Here is a 13,463-nt window from a genome sequence, read left to right as displayed (position 1 = left end):
AACACACGCGAACCGAACCGAGACAGTCGAACCGAACGATTCTGACGGTTTTCATAAATCATCCCATCCCTAAAATATATATATATATATATATATATTTATATATATATTCACTATTGGATCATGTAGCTCACATTTTTATTAATATACACATAACATTGGCTTCTTTTTTTTTTCTTGTGTTCAAAAATATATTCTAACCTTTTTTTTGGTCCAGTACAAAAATAATCTAGAAATAAGTGCATTTACCCTTAATTTCAGCAGGTTAATAAGGTGATTTGCCAATAGAATGAGCATTTTTACTCTTAAAATAAGATAGTCAGATAATATGCACTTAGAATAAAGAAATGCAATCGTTTTTTCTTGTTTTAAAGGTAAATTGTCTTGTTCCATTGGCAAAGTGTCACCATTACCTCCTCAATTCAAGAAAAGATGCACTTATTTTCTGAAAAAAATTGACTTATTTAGATTTAAATCTTTTTCAGTGAATGTTCTACATTTGTTGACATTATGTTAATTTCTTAACTTCCGCAGGGCCATCCGGCATCTAGATGGCAAAGAGTACAGAGGCAGGCCCCTGGTGGTCGAAGAGTCACGTGCGCGCCCACCCAACTCCATTAAAGTGTTTGTAGGCAACATCAGCGCTACTTGTACAGCAGATGATTTACATGGACTTTTCTCAACCTTTGGGAGAGTTTTAGACTGTGATAAAGTCAAAGGTAACCAACAAAGATTTTGAAGTTGTTAAAAATCAAAATATTTATCGATACAGTGGCTAAAGGTTTTCTTCCAGAGAAGCAAATGTTAGTTAAAGAAACACTGGAGCAGTTAAATTTTTTGTGTCTTTTAAGCTGATGGCCACATGATTTTTGTTTTGCAGCAAGGTTATGCTCAAATGTTGGATATGCGTTTGTGCATATGGAGAGGAAGGAGGAGGCCCTGGCAGCTATTGAGGCACTCAATGGGACCATGTTCAAGGGGCGTCAGCTGGCTGTAGAGCTTTCCAAAGCCCAACCTTTGATCAATCAGATTGCAGGGGCTGGAGATTCGGCTGCAGGTGCTGTAACAGGAAATTAATAATGGTCTTCTTTTTTTGTCCGCTGACAACACTTCACATGGATCTTACTTTTGCTCCCTGCTTTTAGGTGGCAGAGAAGGTCTTCTTCCACGTCCTCCTCCATCCATGGAACATCACCAGAGTCAAGCAGCTGTGCTAGCGGCAGCTGCTGCTGCAGCCGCTGGCTTGCCCATACAGGTAATGAGATTTCGATCTGGATGATGTGTTCTAGCAACAGATGCACATCATTTTATTTATTTTTTTTTTAATCTAATGCAACTACATTAATCTGACATTAATCTTTTGTTAATATTTTGTCAGACCAGGCTGGTGTTCCTTATCATATAAACAATGTGCATATTTTTCTTCTTTCAGGTTCAACAAAGTGTCCATAACTCATTTTACAACACGACAACCTTTGATCCGACCTACGCTGCTCTCAAAGGCCTCACAAGTTCTAAAGGTGCAGACGGGGTCATATACGGTGCACTTGCCAGCCAAGTGTATGGATCTGTTGCTGACCAGGTCTACCAAGAGCTAGCCAATCACAATCCTGCTAGTGAAGAGGCAGAGCAACCTGCAGTGCCAGATCCAACGACACTTTTTGAAGCAGCAAGAGCCAAGTTTTTTCAGGAAGGACAGAAGGTTTGCTAACTTTTTCATAAAAAGTTCTCTTTAATCCAAATGCGACAACTAAAAGAGCGGCCATGTTGATATTTTTTGTTAAATTCCAATTGAAAGGTTTTGGCAGAGCAGCAAGCTGGAAGAAAAGCAGCGGCTGCCGCAGCGGCTGCGGCCTCATCAGATAATGAGCGAGATCGCAGTCCAATTAGAGGGAACAGAGCCCCTCTTCTACCTGACCCTGTTCCAGGCTCCTTTGCTCAGATCCGCCCCAAACGGCGCACCCTGCTGCCTACGCCACCTGGAGTCTCTGAAGACGCAGCACCTGTCACCACAACATCTGAAGCAGCAGATCCTGTTGCTAGGTAACGCATCCCTGGATGACAAATATGTATTTCTATCTTCTGTATTGTGTAATGATTATCATTTATTTATTTATTTAGATGAACACAGAAATGTGTGTTTTGAAGGACTAAGGAAAATCAAAGTAGTGATGCATTAGACATTTTTTTAATAAGTGAAAAGAAATTGGACAATTTAAATTACATTTTTACATTTAACCTATTTGAGTTTTAAATAAGTTCTTGATTGACAGCGATGATTAAATGTGTATAACAAATCAGTTAAAGTAGTTTAAAGCCAAACTAAAAGCAAATATACATTTTGTATATTTGTCACAATATGTAATTTTTATACTTCTAAATCAGTTAGTATATTGTTATTTGAGAAAACGTAACTTAATGTCATTTAATGATGGTTGCCATTCTTACAATTAATGTTGAAACAGTGGAGAACGCTCTGGTGTCTCATTTATAAAGTATGTATACAGACAAATGGGGCCTAGAACTTCAGCATTTTGATGTCCAAGCAAAAGTATTATAGTATTTTTTTAATTAAGGTCTTAATTGGCATTAAAATTCATTAAATGTGTTTATTGTGGCATTTAAAATGCTTTATTAAAACAAATTTTTATAAAAACGATTTCCTCAGACATATTATATAACGATATATTTGCGTGGAACTGCTTCAAGTTGATCGTAAAACTGTATGTTCAGAAAAGAAGCTTGAGTCAGCAAAAAAGCTAGGAATGGGGGAAAAAGCTAATTTCAACAAAAGTGGCTGGAAAACGAGGAATTCGGGACATGGCTGCAGCCTGTCAACGGGTACTTGTTGGTGGCATTAAGATTATTTCTAAGAGCATTAAAAGCATTAAATTTGAGTTATTTATTCCTGTAGAAACCCTGTCTGTGAAAAGAAAAAACGAAAACAAAACAAACTTGGTAGGAAAATGTGTGGCCCTTTACAAAAACTTGACCGATCCATACTGCCATGCACATTTTGGGTAGATGACCCAGATTGCAACTAAGGTGGGGAACTGAAGATGGTTTTTATCATAATTTCTCTCAGAAATGTAATTTTACTTCTTATGAAGCTAATCGTAGATGGGCTTCATAAACCAGCTTAAATTGAAAATTAAAGTCCACACATTATTTTGATATTTTCTCATCCTCCTCTCCATCGTGATCAACAGGGAGTCAGTCGTACCACAGTTTATAAATAACTGTGGCTGCCAAAGATATTTATCTAAATTTCCACCTCACTCACCAACACATCTATTTGTGCCTCAGTTAATCTGAAATGTATTTCTCTCTCCTGGTTGTAGTTGCCTTGGTAATTTTTAAATAATACTGATCATCTGACTCATGTAAATTCACAATAACATTCATGCATTACTACCCCTCTGAAAGCGATTCGTGCCGAGATTGGACTGAGCTTGGATCAGTTAACCGTGCCAAGCTTGGTTCTACCGACCATTTACACGTCACGCTAGCACAGTTCCTCGCCTCCTATCAGTGGTCCATGATACTACAGCCCTTGAGTTTAGAATTACGCAAACAAAATTGGTGGCACCCATAACATTCGGGAACTTATGTGCCTAGATGGCGTCCTCCGCCCAGTGGGAGTAAGATCTTTGGATGTTTTTCATTGTTAATGCTGAGCTTTAAAGGTTCCAGTTGCAACAGAACATTGTGTTTGGCACGGTCCGGTTCAGTTGCATTCCATTTACAATCAGCAGTTACCATGCTTTCTTGGCACAGTTTAAAAGGTAGTGTAAACGGGGCTTATGGCTAAACGTGGACATGAAGAGAACATAAAACCATACATAATGGGTGTGCACTCCCATTTTCAGGCGTTTAGGATATCTTTACTTTTACTATGGATCCTACACAATGTTTCATAAATGGGACCCCTGGATTCAGAGAGCTTAACAGGAACAGGTTTAAAAAATAAAAAAGGTTCCATAATATTGCTGCTGTTGTATTGTAATACTTTACTGATACATTTTATGAATTAGAACAGTTAAGCATGATGAAAGTGACCTGGAGGGATTAGTTTGTTTTTTAGTTTTTATATCCACCCATTCCTTTCAGTTATTCAAACTAATCTATACTCTATCTAATTTGATGTTGAACTTTGGATAACCTGCACATGTTCTCGTTAAATAAAAAGGATAAAGCTACAGCTCATGTGAGACACCGCACCATCTAATAAGGTCATTTAGTCAGATCTTCTGTGCGTTTCTTCACTGAGCTCAGAAAATATTCCCATCTTTGTTCTCGTTTATGCTAAGCTGCATAATTAAATATGCAAAGGGTTTAATAGCTAAAATATCTCAACAAAATGGGACTCAGCATGCATACTGTCTAAATGATACCACTTATTGTGTAAATTACTAAATGTGTTGTTGTCTGTTGATCTAGATTTTTGCTAGAAGTCCTTTAGGCTCTTTTTGAAAATCTACAAGGTTGTTACTTCCCCTCTCCCAGGCTGGATTAGATCAGTTTTATGGCTTTGTAAAGAAGTGCCGTTCCAGCTCTGCTAAGAGGCTGTGACAGGATCATCTGATTTTCATCTGACATTGTACGCCTACTTTTATTTTTGGCTCAGTCAGTACAGAGTTGATCTTAGCATCCAGTTTTCTGACCACTTCCTCACCATCAAAGTGTCAATTCATAGTTTTTTTGTTTTCTCAAAACTAGGTCACACACAAATTTGGGATATTTTTTTTATGTATATTTTCCTACCCAGTCTTCCTCATCGGTCTCCCCCACTCCGACCGAATTGCTATCATCAATATTTTGAAGCATTTCTAAAGCCTGTTTCACTGTTGGATCCCTTGAAAGCCAAGGAGTTCTAGGGAGAATGTTGGTTGCTAGGCAACGGTAACAAATGACGGTCAACTGCGGGAAAAATTTACAATGCAACTAATAGAGCCGTGAAAATGGCGGCTGTGGGAGATTGAGGTAGAATTAACCATATTTATTTTTTACGTTTTTATTTTATTAAAAAATTACGTGAAAATGAAGGAAATATAGAAACAGAAAAAAAGGTTAACATGAGCAACATGTGATTCATGTAAATAAAGTTCTTTTCCCTTTAAAATCTCCGAACCGTCATGCCGTCCTTGGGAGTTTTAGCGTTAAAAAAGGAGGGAAAAAAACATAAATTTTTAGTAGAACTAAGACTAAATAATCTTAGCCAGATTAGCCATAACTAAAATATTGCCAAATATTGTGATTAATGAAATGACCAAAAACAGTCACTTGCCCTGATATGATTAAAAGATATTCCAATTAACTGACCAGTTGAGGTAGGATTCCTTTGAATCTTATCTTATGGTATGAAGAGAAAGACATTGAGAAGTTTATGAACTCTAAAGGCTACAAGGTGAGGCACGGCTTTGCGGCCCTCATTTGCAAAAGGAGTTTGAAGCCATTAAAATGCATGAATTTACAGCGTATTCAAAATGTCCTGCAAACAGAATGAGATAAACAGAAAACTCCTGCCTAGAGAAACTGCAGCAAGTCAAAATGATGGTTTACAGCCTCTTCCAATATTTTCTGTTCCTCTCACACATTTTTTTTATCTGCTTTGTAGATCGTATTCAGAATACTACCAGCAAATGCATCAGTACCAACAGTATCAACAATATCAGCAACAATACCAGTATCTCCAGTACGCCTACACCAATCCTCCTCCGCCACCTCCCGCACCGGCCAGTGGACAGACCCAAGCCCCCACCACAGCCCCCGCCCCACCAGGGACATACACAGCGCCCCCAACTTATGCCGCATCGGACGCCTATGCCACCCCAGGAGCTTACGCCAATTCAGGAGGTTACGACGCATCATCGGGGGCCTACGACACTTCTTCTGGGAATTACAATGCTTCTTCAGGAAGTTACGACGCCTCAGCAGGATATGACACATCTGGGGGCTACGGAGCATCGGCAGCATATGATTCATCTGGAGCTTACCCAGCAACGGGAAACTACTCCACATCCACACCGTATGAGCAGACACCCGCACACGGGCAACCCACGCCCCAGCGTCACGATTACCCTTACCACACGCCAGAACCCCCTTATCGATAGTCCCCACTCCCTCCACACACTCCATACACACCTCTGACGTGTGTGCTCACGTATATATATACATTTACATGAGGGACAGTTTAAAAAGAAATTCAAACAGGAAGCCAGGTGGTGTCTGAATGAGCTTTGGATCCAAAGCACCATTTTGTCTTTCTTGGCTAAATGTTTTTCCCATTATCGACAAATTAGCGTCTTCAGACGCAAGGAGATAATTTAGTGGCTTTAAACGGGATATTGTTGAGCTTTCAAAGTTGTTTTTTTTTTTTTTTTTTTGTAGAGCAGAACTGGTTCCTTTTGAATGTTGATCCTAAATTGTTGCCTGGAGGCGAGGTTAGAGTTGGAGGTCAAGCTCAACCATTGTTCGTTTTTTTTGCTGGATCAAGAGCCGTTCTTTGGTCTGCATAGTTTCTTCCCAGACTTGGTTTGTTTCTGTTACTCGGTGGTTTCTTAGGGAATCCAGTATTTTTCAATGTGGAGTAATGGCTTCTATTAATTTGTCCTAGAATTTAGTAAATTGTTCGGACAAATTTGAAAATTCAATCACTTGTCACCTATATATTGGTCAACAACAACAACAATCAATAAAGCTACATAAAATAATCTCTGATCACATGACTGAAACTGTACAGAATCTCATTTCTAATCCATACTAAAGATATTCGGTTTTATTTCAGATTAGTTCTAGCTTCATGTAACTGATGGGTGTCCCTAACCTTTTCCCATTTTCTCTCTGTTAGGAAAATGTTTCAGTGATCCCTGTTTTGGTAAACATTTTCTTCCGATAAGGATTTCTACGGTTAATATTTGTGATTAGGACCAATTGATTTAAAGTTTGATTTAATCACTATGAGTTTAGATTCGTTTTTGGATCCATGGCTCGGTTATTGATTTGCAATGGTCTTCCAATTTATTAATTAAATAAAAGCAAATACATTTCCACAATTTTCACTCCATAAAAGGGAATCAACCTTCAGGATGTACTTTTATCCCCTTTATTTCAATAAAATAAGCTTAGAGACATTTGTTAGCAGCGTTTTCCTGTAAATTTTCTGTCGGATTCATAACTGCTACCTCCCATTAATCCGCTGAACACAATTTTTCTCCTGTGCGTTGTTTTCTTTGAGGGTATAAAATCTGTATCGGCACGCCACGACGTTTATCAAATGGCATCTGACATGAAAAGCTCGATCAATGTTTTTCCAAAGGCACCTCATGAAAAAAAAGTAACTAGATATGGATTTAAGCAGAAACTCAAACTGACTTATTTTTCTTTTTTTTTTATTAAGAGAATCTGAAGAAATGCTGAAACGACCCACAGTTAAGATGTAGAATTTCAGTTTTTTTTCCCTCAAGACCATTAGTCTGAGGTTTCATAACTCTGCCGTTTGTTGAGATGCTGATTTGTTTTGCGTTAAGTGCTACAGTTATTTAAACTGGATTCACTAAATTTTATTAAGAATACTTAATTTTGTAATTGGAAAAGCTTTGTGGGAATTTCACTTTTATTACAATTTGGATAAAGTGTATTTGTTAAATTAACCAAGGGACATTGGCACCCAGTTAAACAACTTATGATTTTAAATAAAACGTCTATATTCTCCTCATAGTCTACTGTAAAGAGAGAAGCTCACATCTCCAATTAAAATATTTTTTTCTGTTATTTAAAAGTGGGTAAATCCAAGATTTCAGCAGGTTGTCCATTAGTGTTTTAAGTAAATACGTAAAAATGGATGGATGACGACACAGAAAACGAGGAGAAATGATCTCTTGTTGTCGATGTTTTCTGCTTTAGGCCAGACATCGCATTTGTACAGCCTGGGTTCGCCGTTTTAGCCACTACTACATCAAAGGAGAATCTGGATTTCATTCAGAGTTTACTTTCGTTTTGAATGCTTTACCATTTATTAGTGAAAGCATTTCCAATGCATTCACATTTGTTACATTATTTCAGACCGCTGTTGTGTACTTGTGAATTTGTAAGAGCCAGGGGGATGTCAACAATCAAGCATACATTATAGAAACCAAGTGTTCCAAGTTGCTTTCAGGTTTTCTCTCAGTAGCTGGTTTTCCTGTTGTTGTTTTTTTTTTCTACCACTTCATAGAAATCATCAGAGATAAGGGAAAATGTACACTTTGGTACTCCTGTATATACTCCAATCGTTTTCTGAATCTGAAAGAGCCATGCCAGCCACACACTGGCTGATGATAGAGACTGTTAGCAGGAAGATGGAGTGATTGATTGTTTAACAGTGAGTTGGCAGTCGGGATTCTTTAAAATGAGGCTGTATGGAGGTTTGAGGCCGAGACGGCAAAGGTTGTCGACTGTAGCGATTCCTCATTAAAGGTAGCTGCAGGGTAGATTCTTCCGTTACATGTTGTGGTTTTGTTCGGGTGTTGACTGGGTGGAAATGAGGTGATTTAAATGATTTCCTTGCATCCCCAGCGGCAGTAAGAAGAGCAGATGATTAGTTTTCTCCCAGCCGTTTTTCACCTCTTGATGCAAAAGTTGAATTTGGCTTCTTTTGGGTTCCCATTAGTTACTTTGCACTTATAATCTATCCAACTTGGTTAATAAAGGCAGACTAAACCTAATAATAGCCCTCCTTCTGCAGTAGTGTCTTGTTTTTTCATCGGGCACCCCAGCTGACAGTGTAAGGTTCAGATGACACATAGCAGCTAAACACTTTCACATTATTCCACCTTCTCCATGTGAACTGTTAGTTGCATGCATTGTTGTTGCTGCTGCTCCAGCCACCTTCTTCCTCTTGCTGATTATTGCAGCTAGAGTGGGAGGGAGCCAAACTGAGCCCTTGCCCCGGACGTTCGCCGCACGCAGCTGTAGAGTGGGATGGGGAAAACAGCAGCGTTAGGCCTGAAACTGCTGTGGACGATGGGGGTGTCCCCCCACTAAAGGTAAACACTCAGACCACACACTTCTGCCCCGCCCCGAAACATGCGAACACACTCACAAGCATATTTTTTTTTTTACTAAACAGGAACAGCCATGTTCGTGCTTAGTATTCCTTTTTTTTTTTGTCTTTGGGCTTTTAATTGGTCAGGATTTCTGATATCTGGAACTTTTTCTCCTGTTTTTTAATTTTTTCTTTTTTTTAACGGGAGTCAATCTTTTTTTTTCTCTTTTTTTTTCCTCCTCCTTTGGTTTTCTGACTTATTTTTCTTCAAGCATACTGAGCTCATACATTCCTGTTTCTGACTTGTAAAGTCACCAAACCTCTTGAGGACATTTCTACCACCTTTATATTAAAACTGCTTGTTTTCAGCAGACATTTTGTTTTTACTGCTGCCTATCACTAAAGAAGTACCGGGCAATCACAGCCAGAACCAGATTCGGGACATTTCAGTGGGGTGGGATGTTTTAGTTTTATTAAGGTGACCCGGCGGCCACTTTAGGGGTTAAGTGCCTTGATGAAGAGCTCTCCATTTCAGAGTTGAATATCCTGGCTCAGGATCGGTTGCTGGTACGGCGCAAGACTCCCCATCTCCAAAAAAAAAACAATTTTTTGATGCCACTTTCAACTTGTAAGAATGGCAATGAACACAAATTCTACAATGTTTTAAATTACATTTTGTTCTTTGTTCTTTGAAATGTTTCATTATCAATAAATAAATTTCAACCAAAGTTTGCGCGTGTGTGTGTGTAAATATTGTGCTTTAGCAGGATAACTCTTGAGATCAACATCAGATGATGGTTTTTATTCAATTTTCTTCCAAAAAACATCAATATATGCCTTTAAATAATAAAAAAAGAAAATTATAACATATAATTAGGATTGTTATTATAAGGGAGGTTAGGATTATTATATAATTCAATAACAATCCTAAACTGTTAGAACCTAGTCCCTGCAAAGATGATGTTGCCAAAGACACTACAAAGTTTCATCCTCTCAACAACAGTAAATCGGCTAACAGATGGACACAAGGAGATTAAATGCAGTACACAGAAATGCTATGTTGAGGTGATGACATGACTTGGTTTATGCATGTACTCGGCTATCAATATGAAAATGCAGCAGTTTCCAAAAAAAAAAAAAAGTAAAGTTTCCAGCAGAAAGACCAGAATGGGGACTATTGTCTACAGTAAGTGAAAAGTTATTTACTTTATAAGCAAATAGTTTATCTCTCAAATAGAAACATTGCTAGAATTGTGTGGTTACCTGTTTAAGACTAATGCTAATTTTAGTATCTTTTATTTACTTGATTACTCTGAAAGACTGTAAATTAATATTTATAGAACTGTATTTTCAAGATCAGCTCTAGACCCGTAGACCCCATACATGCAATGGCCACTTTATTAGATTGGCCTGTTATTTTTTTGGCGGCTCAGCCAATCGCATGGCAGTTACTCAGTGGATTTGGACACCTAGATGTGCCCGAAGCCGAATCTGGATTGTCAATATAAGTTCAAATTAATCGTCAGAAGGCAGAAAAAAAGGGAATTGATTGTTGGTGCCAGAGTGGTTTCCTGGGTATTTCAGAAACTGTTGATCATCTGGAGTTGAAGCACACGACCCGCTTTGGTTTTCAAGAGAGTGTTTAAAAAAGACATCAAAGATGACTTGTTTGAATAGAAAACTGCCCTGGTGCTGTCTGAGGGTAGCCTCGGTGCCAGTCCGAACTTAGTCCCGCCCACAAGGTTTGAGTTCGGGGAAGTTCGGTCTGGCTCTGCTCCATAGTAGCGCGAGTATTATCGCCCACTGTCAGGCGATCCAATCAAATTGTCAGGGCGGGCTTTATACGATGATGGACAGATGATCAACAGTAACGTAATCAACCACGTGACCAAAGCGCGCTTGGGTGACAACAACAATGGCTGCCGCTGGAGAGTTTAGGTGAGTAGATTCTGCTATTAGGTCTGTTCTAGAAGATATCGACAGCAAATTAATTTTAAAAGAGGAACAGAGAAACGCAATCAAGTCTCATCATATTATTATAGGCGTGCAACTGCACGCTTTGATTTTTGTGGACAACAACTATGCCTCGCTTAACATACGTCACGCACTCCGTTGCTCTTATTGGTTGTAGATCTATCCAATTGAGTGCAGAGGCATTTTTTTTCCTGGTTCGTTCGAAACACGCCCCATAATCACAGCTCTATGGAGCAGTATCAGACTCATATTCTGACTAGAATTGAGTCGGACTACGTCAGGCTAGTCTGAGGGTATTGGGCAGGCTGGTTTGAAATGATAAAGGTGACAAAAGGTCTAGTAAGCGCTCCTCCCTCCACTACATACAGATTGGTCTCTGAATGTCTGCGATGTCAATCTGTAAAGCATGAAGTTTAGAGCAACTATAAACTGCCAAACCTGCAATCACTCCTGACCTCTTTGAATATTGAAGCTGCAGTGATAGACTGGATTTACCTGACTGGAATAAATGGTAAAACCATTGCCTTGTTTCATGAGGTCTGATTTCACATAGAGAACAAGGGAGTATGAATCCATGCTGTCTTGTACCAACAGTTTAGGCTGGTGTAATGGTTTTGGATGGTTTTTTGTTTTTCTTGGCACACAGGGAAGCACAGTTAAAACATTTTTGTTTTTTTCTTTCAATTTTACAACAAACTAACCCTTCCTAAGAGAATGTCTTCCAGCAGGGTAATGAACCATGTCACAAAGTGCAAATCACCTTTAACTGTTTGTTGTTCTCCAGATGTTGTACAGGGCACCTTTGTGAAGTTGTAACACAAGGGTATTGCCATAGATATGCAACACTTAGATATGACACAACTTCACTATGTTGTCTTACTATTGACCAAATCATCTAAAGATTTTTGACTGTTTCTTGAGGTTCAAAGGAGTCAAGTTTGTTACTAGCAATGCGTAGTTGATAAAGTGGCTGGTGACTTTAGTTAATGTTTGATTTTGCACATCTACAGTTAGGCTCAAAGTTATTTATACACCTTGCAGATTATAAAGTGATGTTTTATTATTGCCAGCAGGAATCTTCTGACTTAAAGCATTAACTCATTGAGTGAATTAAAGGTCCTGATTTAGAGGTTGAAACTATCTAGAGAGATGGCAAGGAGGTCTTCTAACCTTAGAGATACACCGCAAAAACATCTGTGAAAATTGTTCTACAGCAATCTTTTGAGCGATACATGTTATTCCTTAGAAAGAATACTTTTAAAGTAATGATAAATCTATGTCTGGGGTATTAAGGATTGTTTCAGCTAGGCAGAGTAATGTCTGCGGAGTATAAAGGCCTTTAAGAACTTTATTTCATGTATCTTTCTCTTATACAGTTTAGTTGCAAATACCACAGTTGATATAAAACAGTTAATGTTTTTATTTTGCATTGTTAAAAATAAAGTTTCTGGAAACCACTGCATTGTGGTGGATGACTGGGATCTTGGTTTCTGATGGTAAGACAGGACAACACCCAAACACTGAAGAAACACCACAGAATGTGAACCAGACCAAACACAAGTACAGTACTTCGAACCACAACCTCCCAAGATACTGCTGGCTTGATATGAAAAAGGAGCGAGCATTCAAACACGCGTATTGAAAATAGCAATGCTTTAATAAAGAGCAATTTTTACAGAACTGCAATGTCTAGCTAGTTGGGTGTTAACCGGCATTGACATCCACAGCGTTTTACAGGGATGCAGTCGTGATAACTGGGTTTGAAGGGGGTTACTTGCAAGTTGCATTTATCCATGCGAGGCAACCTTCAAACAGTTACAGACCTGACATCGTAAAACACCTGATGATGAATGTCAAGAGGTAAGTTTAAAAAAAAAAAAAAATTTCAATGAGAAAGTTCCTTAACATTTTCCAAACACACCGGTAAGAGTGAGTTCACACTATGGTCATGCTTTTACCGGGCACACAAGCCAATAAAAAGACGACACATAATCATGCAAAAGAGACAGTGTTGTTTGTCTTTAGAAAATAAAAGAACCAAAGAAAAGAATCCTTGGAGTTCTGATATCATCCATCCTTCGTGACCTTGGATAAGAAGCTGCGCTTTGATGATGACTTTGGTGCAAAAAATGTTCCTGTTGCAAAGAGGACAGACCCCGTCCTGTCCTCTTTTTTTTTTTTTTTTTTTTCAATGAAGACACTCTTGGTATTGACCAGTTGTGATAGTTTTCCCGTCGACCCCAACCCCCCCTCCCTTCCCGCCGCTTCCATCTTGAGATGGACACAAAGAGCACAAACATCGACCCAAGCCCACCCGCCCATCCCTGGATGATGACAACTTCAAAAGTACAACCATTCAAACATAGATACAGCAATAAATTGTCCAACACAGTAAGTCATCCAATGGGGCTTTGATCACGTTCACAGAGAGAGCACGTTTAAAAACACATGAACAGCATTACCT

The 13,463-nt window shown here is 38.8% G+C and overlaps 1 protein-coding gene across 2 annotated transcripts in view; it reads left to right on the top strand.

Moving 5' to 3' along the window:
• LOC107084210 (RNA-binding protein 4-like) overlaps positions 1 to 9,743 on the top strand; it is a 12,679-nt gene extending 2,936 nt beyond the window's left edge. The window contains exons 3-9 of one of the 2 annotated variants that reach the window (XM_015373930.1): positions 535 to 719; positions 881 to 1,057; positions 1,146 to 1,255; positions 1,433 to 1,702; positions 1,799 to 2,043; positions 5,618 to 6,028; positions 8,895 to 9,743. In XM_015373930.1, coding sequence (XP_015229416.1) covers positions 535 to 719; positions 881 to 1,057; positions 1,146 to 1,255; positions 1,433 to 1,702; positions 1,799 to 2,043; positions 5,618 to 6,028; positions 8,895 to 8,898 — 1,402 coding nt within the window. In that variant the 3' untranslated portion in view covers positions 8,899 to 9,743. Of the gene's footprint in view, positions 1 to 534; positions 720 to 880; positions 1,058 to 1,145; positions 1,256 to 1,432; positions 1,703 to 1,798; positions 2,044 to 5,617; positions 6,824 to 8,894 lie in introns of those variants that run through there. The other variant, XM_015373929.1, reaches the window with a different exon arrangement.
• The last annotated feature ends 3,720 nt before the right edge of the window (positions 9,744 to 13,463 follow it).

Source organism: Cyprinodon variegatus, unplaced genomic scaffold (genome assembly GCF_000732505.1).
Source record: "Cyprinodon variegatus isolate N-32 unplaced genomic scaffold, C_variegatus-1.0 Scaffold94, whole genome shotgun sequence".
Taxonomy (NCBI): Eukaryota; Metazoa; Chordata; class Actinopteri; order Cyprinodontiformes; family Cyprinodontidae; genus Cyprinodon; species Cyprinodon variegatus.
The sequence above is the reverse complement of the archived record's forward strand: the minus strand, read 5'-3'. Positions and strand labels throughout refer to the sequence as shown.